Source organism: Aptenodytes patagonicus, chromosome 9 (genome assembly GCF_965638725.1).
Source record: "Aptenodytes patagonicus chromosome 9, bAptPat1.pri.cur, whole genome shotgun sequence".
Classification (NCBI taxonomy): domain Eukaryota; kingdom Metazoa; phylum Chordata; class Aves; order Sphenisciformes; family Spheniscidae; genus Aptenodytes; species Aptenodytes patagonicus.
In genome coordinates, this window is record NC_134957.1 from 4,994,251 (window position 1) to 5,011,205 (window position 16,955).

General features: G+C 35.0%; 1 protein-coding gene across 1 annotated transcript in view; it reads right to left on the bottom strand.

Annotated features, from left to right (window-relative positions):
• Window positions 1–16,955, bottom strand: part of DIAPH2 (diaphanous related formin 2) — a 265,592-nt gene that overhangs the window by 61,894 nt on the left and 186,743 nt on the right. Inside the window, exon 27 of the mRNA XM_076347001.1 lies at window positions 9,039–9,134. Within this exon, the coding sequence (XP_076203116.1) occupies window positions 9,039–9,134 (96 nt within the window). The remainder of the gene's footprint in view (window positions 1–9,038; window positions 9,135–16,955) is intronic.

Below are 16,955 nucleotides of genomic sequence, written 5' to 3' on the forward strand. Positions count from 1 at the left end.
TTCAGGATTCCTAAAAGATTGATTAAAAAAGGACACTACTTAATGCTTTTTAACTTATTTTCTTGATACACGTACAAGATTTTTTTACTCCTTCAACTATTATAAAGAAAATGAAAGAAATGCTAATTGGGTCTTTTGCAGACAGATTAACTTGCCTTTGCTACACTGCAAGTCGCTCAGAAGCCAACACAGTCGTGTTAGTGCACTGTTTAAGAACCTCCAAAGATCTTCACTGGGCTGGGATCAGCACTGCCTTAGCCAAATCTAAAGAGCGTTTAGAAAACTGACTGGTAGTTAGCTGGCTTCAGACTGGTTGGCTGTTCAGCCTACTTCTGCCTGCAATATACTCTGGACTTACGTACAGCTTGTTGCATGAAGAACAGACCCTCTAGAGTCAAATAAAGGTTTGGGATAGCCACAAAGTGAAACTGAATCATTGAATTGATTACAAGCTTAAAATAAAATAAGCTGCCAGAGCAAGACTGCTCTTTCAGCACCAGTGCTAGGGTATGCTAGCTTTGAAAGATGGCAGAACTACAGCATTTGTTTACTCATCTGTTAAATGATGGAAGGGGGAGCAGTGCCCACTTCTATAAAGAGCTTTCAGATTTTCAGATAAAGACAGCACAATGAATACAGAGTAATACCACCAATACCCTCTCTTTTAAACCCGTCACTTGTCTGACTTCAGAATAAAATGGGGGGGGGGGGGGGGGGGGGGGCGGCCCAGGCAGGAATCCATTAGACTGCTATTAACAAACCTTCCCCCAGATAAGAAGTTTAAAACATTGAGAACCTACTGTAATTGAAAAATAAAAGACTATAGTTTCTGGGCAAAAGTACTTCAGATAAAGCACTGTAAAAACGTATGAACAAGTTGCTGGAGAATTTTAAGACAAAGATGGTACAGTATGTACAAGTCTGTACCTTGACTTGTTTTGGTTTTTGTTTTTTGGGGGTTTTTTTGAGAATCAGGGACTTAAAATGTAGAAGTAAACAGAGAAGAGAGTATTTAAAAAAAAGCAAAGTTGGTGGGTTACATTGTCAAGTCCACACGTAGTGTCCTCCTACCCCTTCCTCTTGGCAGAGCTTTTCTATCATTTTTTAGAAATCTTTTTAGCCTCTTTCTCCAACAGGGACTGCTGGCCTCTACCTGTCCCTCTGCCATTGGACACCCTTGCTCAGATCCTTAATTTAACCTGTCACAGGTTATTAAACTAAAAAAATCAGTAAAGTAAAAAGAGTTATGGCAACATACAGCAATTGAGATTCTGGCTTCTCACACAATGACATAACTGCCTAACTACTAATACGTGTCTACTGCTAAGATGATAACAGTACTTTGTAACTAAACACTATTATTTTGGGTATGCTGAGCAGAGAATCTCATTTTCTTCCAATAATGCAACAAGAAAATTAGAATTCCCACGATTTGTTCTGTTACGTCCTAACCAGTAGAGTGAATATTGTCTTTGCAGAAAGTGAACTAATTAAGTTGTTACAGTCAAGATGACAACCACTAGTAAAAAACCTGGGACAGTCTCTCCATGCTGAGGTTAGAGGACTGTCAATTCTATATTACGTGCCTAGAACAGAATGGAACAGAAAGCATCTCTATCTGCAAAATAACCATTTTGACCTAATGTCAGTTAAATTAATCTGCGGCCAACTCACACACTGCAACACTGATTTTCATCCCTTTCCTTTCCATCCCTTTCCTTTCCATTCACTATGTATATATATTAAAATATTAAAGCCAATATGCATTACCTCAGTAAACAGTACTGCGGTAGAAAATTTTTCAAATAGAAGTGTTTCACAATAATTGCATGATAACAGCATCAGCGCTGACAAAGAAAATTCAAATGTCCAAATGCAAATTAAGTTAGCCTTGCATATCATTCATTACTACTCATGTAGTTGGTAAATGAATGCATGAATATCCTTTCTCTATGTGTAAAAGTAGTTTCTCTAACTTCAGCTACCGCATACAGATGTAGCCAAAACTCAGCTATCCATCTCTAGAAATGTAGGCCTTAACACCTAGCAAGATATACCTCATTAAAATAGAACAGTTTTCAGATTCAGTGTGAATTAAAAAAAAAAAATTCAGAACTGTGGGTGACTTCCAACTCATACAAAATTCTACCATGTGAACTTGGCAGCCTCCTTCTGGATTACACTTTTTGAGAGGCTTGTTACTATGAACAATTCTCTGGTTCTCAGAAAAGCTTTGTTTTAGTTCTAAAAATCTATTTCACGACATAGGACATTCAAAAAGGCTTTTGGAATTCTAACGGCTTTTAAAAGCTTCAGAAGCAACTGTGCCAAGTCAACTCCCAGAAAAAGAAACTCCATAATATACGCTCTGTATGAACTCTGTAGCTGTTCTGGGTATGTGCAGAGTCCTATGATGAAACAGACAACAACTTTAAAGAAAAAAAAATAACAGTTTCAATGTCTGAAGCAATTGGCACAGTCCTGCAACTGGCTGGCATAAGCTCAGATGTTATATGATGCAACTTACAAATGTCATGAGGCTGTAGAATAATCCTCAGTACTTCCATGTAATTCTCATCATCATTAATGGGTAATATGTTTTTACTTCAAAAGGAGACAGGCACTCTACTATGTCTTAAGTCACAAAAATTTAGAACTTTATATTTTGGGATCTTAGGACAATTTGATGAGTAAAGTAACACCAGTGTTAATTTTTTAAAATACTAAAATTTGAAAAATGTTCTGATACTTTCAGTGTAGAATTTTACATAACGCTTTTCCAGAAGAACTTACGAAGAATACTTTTCATACTATGCTGAAATGCATTTTGAAGCACTTACACTAATAAAGCCAAGGGGCACATAACTCTCCTTAGTCTTGTGTAAGTTACTAAATGCTTTAGATGAATGACAAACTCAGATGTAATTAGTAACAATTATATAGCACCATCTTTTTGAAGGACATTTTTTAGAATGTATATATGCCATTGCCATTTCATGGCATATTTTCATTTACTCAGAAAAAATTGTCTCAGAAAAAAAAAATTTAAAATGGCAAGTAACAACTTAGAATTAGACAAAGCAGCAGCAATATATGCAAAGTCTAGAGTTCACAATACCACTTCTCTACGTGTCTAGTTTACCAAACATTCGTAAGTACTTTACACATTCTATGTCAACGTGAACAATCTCATGCATACCAAGATCAGCGAATCAATTTGAAAGACAACTAATCAATCTTCAATACTTGCTCTAGAGAAGGGTAATTAACACAGGTGAAAACAATTATTCAAATGTATACAATTCTTGAATTTTTGTCTTTATGTCCATACATTTATTGGTCATGAGGTGTTTTCAGAGCCTCTTCATTCCCTTCATGCTAAAGGGTGTTGTCCATCTAAAAACCTGGAGAATCCACTCTAAGCAGCCTGGAGGTTAACATTTGCTTTAGATCCTTTCCCCCCCCCTTTTCCTTCACCCTGCTTGTAAGTAGAATTCCTCTGAAATGCCAAGTAAAACCCCCGCATACTACAGCTGTTGCTTTCATGCTAAGCCACCAGAATAATATATTATCTAATATTACTCCTTTAATTACAAAAATCATAAGCCAAAATGCATACACAGTAAAAACAGATTACACTGCAATTACCTATTTTTAAATAGCTTTGGGACTGTTTATGGAGCTCTCTGGACTAAAGTAATTTGCTAAGACTCGATTTGAATGGTACTATAAATAGATTTTCCTTATACAACCCATACTTATATTTAGCAATGAAAGCAAACTTAAATCTCACAATAATGCCTTGATGGCAAAACCAGTAAATTTCTTTTTGGTGATCCTTGTTTAGCTCTTGCTATTATAGTTGTGATAATTCCGAAGCACTTAGATCATATGTGTAAGTCTCATTAGTCCACGATACCTAACTGTAAGCAAAAAACCTCCATTATATAACTGAGATAGCAAAACATGTTTTTAAACACTCAACTTCTCAAAGTAAAATAACAAAATAACAAAAGATTAAGAGATGCTAGCTGAACATAACAATAGGAATATTAGTTCTTCACCACAGGATGTTTAAAAAGATTACCAAGTACGTTTAAAATACATACTGTTTTTTTAAACTTGAGACTAGCATTTTTATAGTCCATTATGGATATTTCTAACTTCGTAACGGATACTTAATGATAAAGACGATGACACACTGTTCAACTGAAAGACAGCAAACAAGGCTACTCAAACACCATTTCAGTTGAGCACAAATCATGAATTGTTAAAAGTGCACCTACCACATTTTTGGATTTTAACACTGATAAAGCTTCTCATCAATTCGCAGACAGATGTAAGCATGTCAAAAATCAGTTTATTTACAAATCTGCCACATACAAAATGTTTCACAACGCTTTCAGTAAAGCAGATATGCTTTGACTGAAGATTTTTATTTGAATGTGTTTTAGGTAAACAAGGATCATGCACCCAGAAACCTAACTAACTCTCAAGAATTTATTTAATAAATTCAATGCAAAGGTAAACATAGAAGTCAGCCTTTAATTTTAAGCATAGCTATGCCTTCAAGCATAAGACACAAAGTTTCTAAAACGATAACCTTTTTGTTGGTCAATGAACTTTGATGTAAAATATGCACCTACTTTTTTTTATTTTTTAAAAGAGCATATTTTAAATTAAAGGAAAAGTCTGAACACCATCTGAAAATTATCAAAAGTCATTAAAAAGTAGTAATATTCCATTGCCTCAACTCCTTTTTGTCTTACAGAAGTTAAACAAGTGGTGGCAGTACTTCAGATAGTTTGCATAAAAGATTCAAATTAGATGTTAAAACTGAACAAGGGAGGTTCATTCTTTCTTTTTCACTCTCAAGGTGTACTGCTAATATGGAAATAGTAATGACAGTGTAGGAACTCTCAATAACATCAAATTCAGAAGTTCCTAAATTGTGCCTACTACGCATCTCACTGTACTGATTTGATTTTGATGCATGGATTAAAAGAATAACCCAAAACATGTGTACTGACAGACCACATTAAATACTTGATAAATATACTTTACACTGAAATCTAAAGCAGAAAGAACCTGCATGCATGTTCCTTATACCTATGCTTTCCTGGTAGTGAAAGACTACAGAAATAATAGCACATATTATCACTGCAGTTGCAATAGATTGGCTATATAGGAGAGGGTACTAGTTATTAACATTTCTGAAAAAAAAAAAATCTTAAATTCCATGGCAAAAAATTTAGCAGCTTAACAGAAAGAACCCTAACAGAATGTTAGCTCTGTGCAGAAGTTTGCTTAAACCAGTATCAGAGAGAAAATATTCCCGAATCAGTCGTCTTTAATATCATACCCCAAGGCCAGAAAAAAAAGTCAGGGATAATTAGTGTAAAAGTAGTGCTGGACACACATTTTAAACTGGTACCGTGATAAATGCCACCTAATACCATTCTTTATTATACTCTCATGCCAATATTCGCAAACTTGCAAAAAGCAAGTATATTTTTGGAAGAGGAAGCAACTTTTCTAGAAACTAATTCCTAATTATTATTTTATAGCCTCTATAAACAAAGCAATCTACTGAAAGGACAAACTCTATACTTAAAATCCAGTAGCTAGAAACAATAAAGATACAATAATGAGCTTAGGAGAGAGAAACTACACAAACTTTTTTCACACTGAAAAGTCTACATAACAAAGAATACATAAGAGTACAATGAAATTAAAAACTGGGGAAGGAGGACAGGAATTTTTTATTATTACTTCCATGACCTGATAACAAAAAGATTTTTACTGGAAAAGTCTACAGTTATAATACAACTCATTAAAGCGTAGCTTTTCATTTACAGGCTTAGCAAACAAACAAAACCAATGCAGTTAAACATATTTTAAATGAGTTTTACTTTTCCAAACCTGTCTGTACATTTCACCAAAATTTTTTTGCCTGGTAGGAAAACTGTGATATTGAGTAGTTCCCTCTGTGTAGGGCTGCCATTCTAGACGAACAGAGCACCATTCCCTTCCTATCTCCATCTCTTACCCAGTTAGTCTGTCTCTTACTCTTTAAAATATTTAAAGACATGACCATGTAAGCACAAATATATGCTACAAGGTACACCAGTGACCTCTGTAAAAAAGGCTAATTGAACAGGTATCTTTGGTAGAATGACACTCTTCTGGGGTAGCTGTAGGCCTATAGTAACTAGAGCTGTGTTATCCAAAATGAAATGTTCCCTCCTAGATCCAACCTACTCACCTAAAGCTAGCAGTGAACACGTGCCATTGCACAGGTTTTTCTTTTGGGAAGTTGTGGTTTTTTTTCCTTTTCAGTCAAACTGTTCAAGAATGCCACTAGTAGTGATGCTACAGTTCGCTCCTTTGAGTTAAATTTACTCTGTGAAACCACTGAAGGAAAATACAACAAAAGCCAAATTTTCATGGTCTACTGGTTGTAACCATTGAGAGGGTTCTAACCTTCTATAGTTTTCATTTTCACCCTGAGCAGGTGCAAACAGAATAAGCAAGCTTGCAACAAGACAGATCTAGAGCACATACGTGAAAATGTACGCAAGTGAACTTACTGTATTGCTGAGTGGTTTTTGGGGGCATCTTCTTGTTTGTGGTTTTTTAGTTTGTTTTGGTTTTAGGCTTTCTGTAGGAGCTACCTGTTACCAAGTAATTAATAAAACTGCAAAACATAAGCAAGCAAAAGTCGTTTCTCCTCCTCACTATATTTAAACTACTGATATTGTGAGTGAGAAAGCCATAACTGACACACAAAAATGAAATCTGTGTCCAAACAGGCAGAAAATAACAATTTTTCTTAGACCATGACAGTTACCAAGACAAGTTCAAGCTCAAAACTTTGCTATACAAGTATAACTTTCAAAATAGCAGCACCTATTTTTTTCTCTTCTGTGTGTTAAGAATACATGCTGATTACAGAGAGTGCAGCAAGCTATCAATGATGTACGGAAAACTCCTACATTACGCACCATGTATAGACAGTACTATACCATTTCCTATATGCTTGCCAACCACAACCAAATGACCCAGCAGCCCAGAAATCCTCCAACCTCTTCTTTCCATAGCTTTTATTTACTTTTTCTTCCTTCCAGTGAACCACAGGAGGCATGGAGTTAACTGTTTACAAAAATCTCACTGGATGAAACTCCAGAACACTCAGAGTCTATTGATAGTACCAATGAGAAAACTGTCATTGTCCCTTCAATTTTTTAAGGAGAGATACAGAAGTTTGTAAATACGGTCCCTGCTTTTTTAATGCTATAGTTCACTGCTTAGAGATGTCATAGCCATATTTTTAAGTATCTTCTGGTTTGTAGACAAGTTATGACTAGATGTCATATATGTTACTAAATCACATGAGAAAATTTACATAGTTTAAATCAGATACTTGACTGGGACTAACATTTATTGCTTCCTGTCTAAATTTTTACATACCCCCTGAAAACTTTACATAATGGTCTTATCCACTTATGAGAAGACTTACAGTTGGCCAGAGCTCAGAAACGGATTATCAAGACCTTTTCTCACAGTAAATTCCCCAAAGTCAATCAACTCCTTAAATATAAAAAGCCAGACCCCACTAGAATATAAATTGACACAATGAAATTTCAAACACACAGAAAGTGACTATATGAGACAGAAGAGAAATAAAAGGGATTTTTAATTAGCTCTGACCCTATTGTTGCAGAGGAGTCACTGCTTTTTGGACCTGGGTTCAGTCATCTCCTTGGCTTTCTCAGCTGCTGCAGATTTTGCACAATCTCCTCTGGTCCCTGGGAAGCTTTTCTTTGTCACCACTGGGTGACAAATCTCTCCTCAAGCCACAACACAGAAACACCACCTCTCACATTGATATTTCTCAAGATATGGAAAAAAATACATTTTGATCGAGGAGTTCTTTCAGTTCTGATCTGAGAGCAGAAACAAGCTCTGAATTAAGAATGATACTGGAACTGTAGCAGAATTCATTTCCTAGTATGAACAAATTATGTAACTTACTTTTATTTTTTCCCTAAGATCAGGCATATGGCAAATTAAAAATAATTATATACCATCTTTGCTAGCTAGATGAAAGAGGGCATTAGAATTTGCCTTTACTCTTCTGTTCCTCTAAAAAAATAATCAGCCAACATGAATCTAACCCTAGCTCACTAAGGATTAGGTAGATATACATGGCTTGCTTATAAAATAAGACAACTCTGTTTTGCCAAACCTTTAGCAGTACATATCCAACATAAGCTTTTGATTTTATGCCAAAGAGCTAAAATTTTTCAACTTTAATTTTTTATGACTATTTTTTTACTGTAAGACATGTTTTAAATGAAAAATTTCAAAATACAGTATACTACCACGAGCTTTGATGAAAAGTAAATGCAGAATAAATGCAGTTCACAAACTGTATGCAACTGGCATATCATAAGCAGAGAAGCGAATGGAGGAAACACTGCAATTGCTTAGCCTTCTCCCAAATTTTCTCAAAACCAAATTTGCAGGAAGCAATAATTGTTCAGACTAAACCAGTACAATACTATTGTCTCCCTCAAGAAAGTGAAGCTACTTTATTGTAATTTGACTTTTATGACTACATGCACTATAGCTTCCAACCAAACCAGAACATATCTAAGACCAGTGCTTGAAAAAGACTATCAGCTATATGCCCAAACTCTATTGGTGCAAGAAGCTGGTATTCTCCACAGTGCCACCTACAATAAATTAATTATATTTATGGTTTGAAAGATTAAGACAAACATACTTTGTGCAGCAATGTTTTAAATGCCATTTCAAACACAACAGGAACCCTTGTCATATCTTAGAGCCCATAGTTATCTAGAGATAGAGCTATCAAGTTGAAAATCTATGATCACAAAGAGCATGCAGAGTTTCACAGTAGCTCAATGACCAAGAGTAGCTCAATGGTTTTCAGTGAAAATTGTTGGTATATCTTTGCAAAACAACTTTTGCCCACTCAGTTCATAACTAAAAGTTTTTAGAAAGCATCTTACCCTGTCCTCTTGGTGTTCGTTTCCTGCGATCTCTGAATGCTGCTCCTGACTGCAAGGCCTCAAGCAGACTATCCATCACTCCCGTCTCATCACCCTCTGAGAATAGGAGAAAAATAATATTAATCTCAGTGCAATTGAAATCAGACTTTAGAAAGAAAAAAAGTAAAAGTGTTGTCAAGTTTGCATAACGCTTCCAAATAAGAGACATACACATTTTAACGTAATGGATGCTGTCAGTGCTTCAGGTATCACTGTCTAGTTTGTGTATGATGCTCTATTAAGCAAAATTGATGCCAATCCTACTGTTCTTTCAACTTAGAGATGTTATCTTGTGCATTATTGATGACATCTTCAGCATGCAGATAGACAGCTGCTGGTGAATGACTGCTGTTTCACTGTTAAATTCTTTTAAGACTTTCCTGAAGTAGAAACAGGTCATCTCTTTTTGATTTAATCAACGCACATGGAAAATCTGATGAAACTGAATGGCACAAAGTTAAATATTGTAGTACTGCAAATATTTTATATGTTGCCTCCCGTCATTACAATGCATTAAATCCTTGGAAAAAAAATATCTATACAACATGCAAGGATACATACGCCATATGCTACACATGTAACAGTATACCATGAATGATCTTAAGGTAAGGTAAAGTAAGGTAAGGAAAGGAAAGAACAAAGAGGGGAGAGTCATGCCGTGAAAGTAAGTGGCATAACATTTCTTAAAAGCTGAATTCTACTTCTGCTAAATCTTTCTCTTGTTTTTTTCATATCCAAGCTAACCTGTAGCCTTTAAATTGCTGGACTTTATGGTGCATTATGGAAATCTGCGTAGAAAGATTACTTCTTTTTTATGTATTTAAGTCTTTAACTTCCTTTGCATTTCAGTCTGTTAATAACAGTTGATAGCAGCATTCAACAGCACGAGAAATAGAAGTCAAAAAACTGCAATGTTACAAAACTATTGATGAATGCCTCTTTTTCTGTTCACATGTCAATGTTATAACCCAAAACTAAAATACAGACTAGACTCAGCAGGTAGGTGGACATTTTATTCACATCTCTCAGACTTCAAGTTAATGTAAATTTCCCCATCACAGAGTGGGTAGATAATTACTTTATGCAAAAGATTTATATTACAGTAAAACACTTATGACTCACACAAAGTGTCAGAGGTTAAAAGCACATTCAAGCTCTCAAATGTTCAAGTTTAAAAGCAGCTTATTTATGCAAAAGGTATTCTGCCCTGGTTCTCTATTACATTTAGAGTTATTAGACTAAATCCAGACCTGATATAAGAGCACGCCAATCCTAAAACAGTATCTGGTTCAAATTTCTACATGATGATTATCAGTGTAACTACTTGATAAATTTAAATTATACATCAACGTAATTTAAACCATTATGTATAATATACAACACATACATAAAGTTCTCTCCAGTGTAAGATGAAAGGGAGCAGAGCAAGAGTAGCAACCAGCAGAAGACCCTGAAATACCAGTTTTAATTACATTCCATCTAAACCCCTTAAAAAACCTAAGCTCCTGAAAAATATGTAAGTAAATTAGCTTCTCTCGATTCACGCTCAAATATACAAGGCCAGAATCTTGTCTAAAGCACACAACGTAATTATTTTTCTTTGTGCTCCTTATCCTACACATGCTTATTCATTGATTTATTGTTGGCTCTGTATTAAATTTATTTTCTAAATCAAAGCTCTGTGAATACACTTTGTCCAAACTAATACACACCAAGTTTGTCTGAAACATTTAATGAATGTGACTGTAATACATAAAATTAGTTAATACATTAGAATATTTTATGCATAGAAAAATTACAATATCATTCGATCTTCATTAAAAATAAGAGTTGACAGTTTATTCAAAAAGACAAAAATCCTTCAATTCTTCATAAATGTTTATGCAGTCTTCCACTTCTTTTTTGCTGAGCGTGCTGCTCTACCTGCTAATTACTGCAACTGCTAAAAACCACTATTTTTTGAATACCAAAATATACAATATAAAGACACATGAATTAAGGAAGCTGTAGAACACAGTGATGAGATTGTTAACTCCTCAAAGTAAAATTTATGCTAGGTCTGATCTCAGCACTGCATCTTAATCAAAGTCGTCAGGTGATTAAGTGGGAACTGGACAAAGAACTGCATTTTCAGTTAGCCTTCATTAAAATTCATAAATAAAATTCCACAGAAATTTCAGCCTTTCCCCACAGTTCTTGCTGAGGTACTTCACATATTACCAGCTATCTCCTTGACTTGCCTTTTTTTTTTTTTTTTTTTAATACTACCTACAGCAACTTGTAGAAACAAATCAGAAAGACAAAAACTACCAGAAGTTTCTAAACTGAGAAACTTATTTCCAACAGAAATTGTCAGTGGAAATAAAATACATAAATCTTATTTCTCCTTCAGATATATTCCATTGTACACAAGGACAGGAGTTTCACTTGGAACAAGCAATTTTCTTCCTCATTCTTTCTTTTCCAAGTTGGTCCCAAGCATTAAAGAGACAGCAAATGTATGCACGCATGCAAAAAAATCTGCAAGCTGTTTCCATCTTATGACTGGCTCTATAAGGCTTTGATTAGCCTTAGCAAAGAGCCAGGTTCACTATAGGTATTAAACAGAACTGAAAAGGCAAAAAAATTCTTAATCATTATTTGATATGTTAACTGCAAGCCCGATTTGTTTTCACTTGCATTTCACACTAATATTCTATTGCAGACTTGGTTTAGCACATACAGTCTGTTTTGAAAATGGGCGCATTTTTAGGAGGTTACAGTAAGACTCGTCCTCTCGCAGGTCCCACAATTTAGACCAGTGTTAGTCAACAGATTTTGGCCACTTTCAGTGAAAATCATGAAGACAAAAAGAACTTTCTTCTTCCATAGAACAGTATTATTGCTTCTTACACTGCTGAAGAGCCCCAAGCAAGCTGAGAGGCACAGACAGAGAAAAAAGATATGATAATGAACAAATAAAGTCACATCTGAGATGAGCCGGCAATCTTAACATCAAGATACCTAAACTTTTCATAATTTTTGACCAGTTAGAGGAAACAGAACAGAAGAAGGGAAAAAGAAGAAGGAATTAGAGTAGGCCATAACATGGAATTATGTACAAAAAAGACTGTCATAAGCTCCATCCACTTATGAATGGTGAGGAATAGTCATATCGTGCATCTATAAACAAATCTGCTGTGTATAAAAGCAATACTCTGGATTTTACGTTTGCTTTTATAAATAACAACAGGCTTTAGATGAACTGGTCATAATAAACATTTAGTATTTCTGGTCAGATTTTTATGTTAAATGACATTCTAAACATTAGTACTCTGGAACTAGACTGCCAATTTCAAAAAAGGAGATATTTGATAAACCATAAGAAGTTAAATCAGAAACTGAAGATTTGGATGTACAAAAGGGTGGGGGTGAGGGGTGAAAGTATTACAACAGGACAGTGACTATTGCAAGAGATGTATAATAATCCCAACACAGTCAAACTGAGTGAACTTTTCACTTCAATATTAATGCACATAAATAGTACTACCCCTTGGAACAAAGACAAGATAGATAAATGACCATGGATGAGTAATGCCAAAACAGCTAATATAACGTTCTCTCCACTGATGTGGAAGCAAATTGCAAATCTCTATGAAATTAGTGTGCCATTTGAAGTGACCAAATACCTATTATTATTATTATTATTATTATTATTATTGAATAGCAAATGTATACTTTGTTTACAAAAAAACCCAAAACATTACCTGGGGGGGGGGAAGTATGATAGTCTTCACCTGGCAATATGAAAGGCCTTTTGAACAAATTTTGAAGATATCAGAACACAAGATTATGAGATTATGGTTCTGCCAAAGATATTAGACTAAACTTATGGTTTCTGTTAATGCACTATACTGCATTTCATTTGGTTAGAAGAGTTCTCTCTCTCATTTATCTGGTGTTCAACATTTGATATAATGGCTGCTTAATTCATTAGTGGAAGGTGCAAAAGATGGTCATTAGTAAAATATCTGGCTAAGTAACAACAAAAGGTTGTTTATAGATAGGAAGCTTTAACATTTGAGAGCTTATCAGTTGAATTTTTCTGAAAACCTAATTAGTGGATTTGCCATAACAACAGATGACATACAAATCGGAAATACTACCATTTTGGAAGATAAGATCAGAACATGCATAAGATTTTGAATAATAAAATAAGTGAAAATAATAGAAATATAACAAGTTTGTATAACTTCAGGTGCAAGCCAGGAGGTCTTCATCAGGGAATGACCAAGAGCTCCAATATAAAGATGAATTACCAATATTGATCAGCACGTTAAAAAGTCAGCATACTCTATTTCCAGTAGTAATGGTATACAAGCTTGATTACAGAAGACAAATCACAACTAGAAAAACCTTTACAATAACCAGGGGAGTGGATCGTAACAAGAAATGCCTCAGGCAGCACGATTTCTTTAGACTGCATAAAGCAGCCACTGAAAAGAGGTATGACGACCTCCTTCTGTGCTTAGAATCTGTAAAGTCCCAAGAGAGAAAACTCATCCCAGCAGATAACTTCCTCAAGAGAGGGCTGTTTTGGTACAGCAGCAAACAGGAAAACATTTAGGCTGAGTTAGTAGAAGTATCTCTGCAATCAAAAATGATGTTTTAGAACATATTCCTAAACAAGACTGTGGGAAGAAAGAAGTCTAGAGATTTTAAGGATGAAGCAAAAAATTCTGAAAGGAATTATATGATATAGCACAGGCAATAGCAGGAGCATAAGTCACATGATCTTTTCAATCCACTGTACCTAGAGCATCAATCTGCAACTCCTTATTGATGGTGTACCTTTAAAAAGGGTACGTGACGAAATGGGGAGTGAGAGTGCAAGAAACCAATTATTGGCACTTATGTTGCTGCGTAAGTTACAGTGTGAAGAACACAACTCCTGGCTATCTGTAGGCATGAACTAAGCCCTTACTTTTGAGCAAGCGTTTTTATTTTCAATTGTCTTCTAGTGCAGATATGACCTTTATATTTACGAGGAAAACTGTCCTTCCAAATAATAATTGTTTGTTTAGAATATTTATCAAGAAAAAATATATTAGAAAGTGTACAATCAGGTATGACTAGTCTGTCTTGATTTTTCTTCATGTAACACACTGCATTCAGAACTTTACAATCAATTAGCAGTTCAATTCTCATGTGAAGTACTCCCCAAAGAAGAAAATATCAGATAGAAACAAAGCATATAATCTATTTCCAGAACATTTTTGAAGTTGAGCTTTCCAAAGATAGATAATGTGTCCCAAACTCAAGCCATTCTTTATATTTTATCCATCAGCAAATGGCACGTGGAGATGGAATTACAATATTAACTTTACAATTGTAAATATTTAGAAACAAGACAGGAAAAGAAACATTTTCTAAAAAGGTAAAATTAATGTAAATGTGCCTTTGCATGTGCAATACTATTCTAGGAAAGACAGCAATAGTATTATACAAACCTTAAGCCTCCCTTTGTAAAACATAAAATCAAGATTTAAAAAAATAATTATCAATACGTGAAGGACTAAGAGTTTCAAGCACGCTTTTAGACAAGTCCTGTTATCACCGACTGAGTCTCCCTTCTGCTTTGTATGTACATTTAAGTTTTTTAATTGTCACCCTCCTTACATGGGAATCTCTCTTTGAGAAGTACTTAAGATAGGAAATGTTAAAAAAAAAAAATCAAGATGCTTTGCTGTTCTGTATGCCTTACATTGCTTGTATTCGCTATATGAGAATTTGCGTAAAAACAGTTCAAGCAGTTAACACAGTCCAGAGATAAAGCTCATCAAACACATCAGGCCTTCTACCCAACACAAACAAGTATATAGAGCTGACATTTAACTTACCTCTGGAACACAGCAGAAGGATTAAAGTATCTTTGCTTTTTAAAATAATTATTTGAAACAGCCTGCTCTTGCACTGTATATCTGATACAGATGTAGAACTAAGATTCGTCAGTATAGGTAGGTAATTTATTTTAGCATAATCTGTACGCTGCTAAATTAACCATGAGGACTGTGTTATAAAGGTAGAAAACAAACACTTGAGAATGATGAAGAATGTTTACTTTATCTTATTTTGCACAGAACAAACGCAATCCTTCACCTGCTTCTGTAGCCATTTTCTCTGTTTCAACAGCGTTCCTCTGAAACAGAGGAACCATTTCAACATGGAGATGAAGATAAAATATTTCCCTTTGCTATCACTGCTAGCACCTTATGAAATATGACCTTAAGTTAGATTTAGCATCCTTTTTGTTGATATTACATTCCTTTATCAAATGTTCCTGGCAAATCTCATCTAAACCTCAAAAAGAGACCCCAACATCCATACCTCCTGATATTAAATGCAAAATATGTTCTTTTCTATTTATAACTCATATCATTAAAATGAACATTGAAGTTGACAAAAAATACACAGGTAAAGTATCATTCTTTTGCTAGCCTGAGTAGCAATAAAAGCTACTGCTGAGCCAGGACAATAGGTTTTACTGTCTTGTTTTTGTTGGTTTGGTTTTTTTTTTTTAAATAACTGCTGCTAAAATTTCATATTGGAAACTGAAATATGTTTAGTCTGTTGTAGCCTATGAGGCTTTTAAAGTCATTCTTGCAATTAAAAGAGCAATGCTGAAAGATCACACTAGAAAACACGTGGTAGTGCTCCGTTTAGGGCCTAACCTGAACCTTGAATGACAAATTTACGTAAAATCAGGGCTCTTTCATAGACTTTACATAACGATGGGAATATTTAACTTCTTGTGTTGCCTCTGATTCAGCAGGCATTCTTGAACTTGCTTTTGTGGTAGTGGCCGGCTCTGATGGTTTCAACTTCATGAGAGTTTTTAGTTTCTCTCCTCTAAACAATCGCACTGAATTGTTCTAAAAATAGGTCCTTACCTTCTTCAGGAAGACAAGTATCAATTTCCCTGAAGCCAAGCTCACTTCTTATAAGCTATTTTTAAAAGAATTTTTAAAATATTTAATTTTCTTTTTTACTCAAATTTTTTTGAGTCAAAGTATTGAAATATTTTAAACTTCCTTCCCCCCGCCCCCATTACAGAACACAAAGAAAGAGTAGATTTAAGTGAGTTCTTAAAGCAAACTTGGAAGACATTTTATCTAAACATTGCCTCCAAATGTCACCCATATTTCCATGCACTAAGTAAACAGTCACATTTTTCCCAGCCAAAAATGTTCAGTACATACTAGACAAGGGATTCAGAAACATAACTTTCTGATTTAGACTGGAAGAACTAGAAACTCGGTGAGACCAATTTCAGTTTCTTTTTGTGGCCTCTATTGCACAAAGTTTTACCTCAGCCTTCAGCATATTATCATCTATCAAAAAGGTAGGAATCTACCTTTTTGACAGATGATAATTTATCTTCTAGCAGATTTTTTCAGGACCTTCATGATGACTGCATTTTTAGTTTGCACTAGAAAGGAGGCCATTTGGATTAGAACATAAAAACCCCCAATAACTACTACTATTCTTAAATGAAATGTAAGAACTGGGGTAGCACTATTGATGGTAAAAGCGAAACAACAAAACAGCTTAGGCTTTTTAAGTTACTTGAATAACTTAGGAGAATAACTACAGAGACTGCACTTCACTTGAAGCCACAATAGAGCTCAGCCCATGCATCCAAAACATGATCCACCTCCTATCTATTTGGTTTCTTCAGTTCAGATTCACAGCTAAGGCTCCGAGAGGCCCTGGGAACATGCTCTTGTTTCAGGAGCGTTTTGCTGCCTTCCCTTTTATTTGCCTGCACTGAATAGGTGAAGATTACTGCAGGAATACCCATATATTTACTGGTGCACTTTCATTTACCAATAAAGGCAA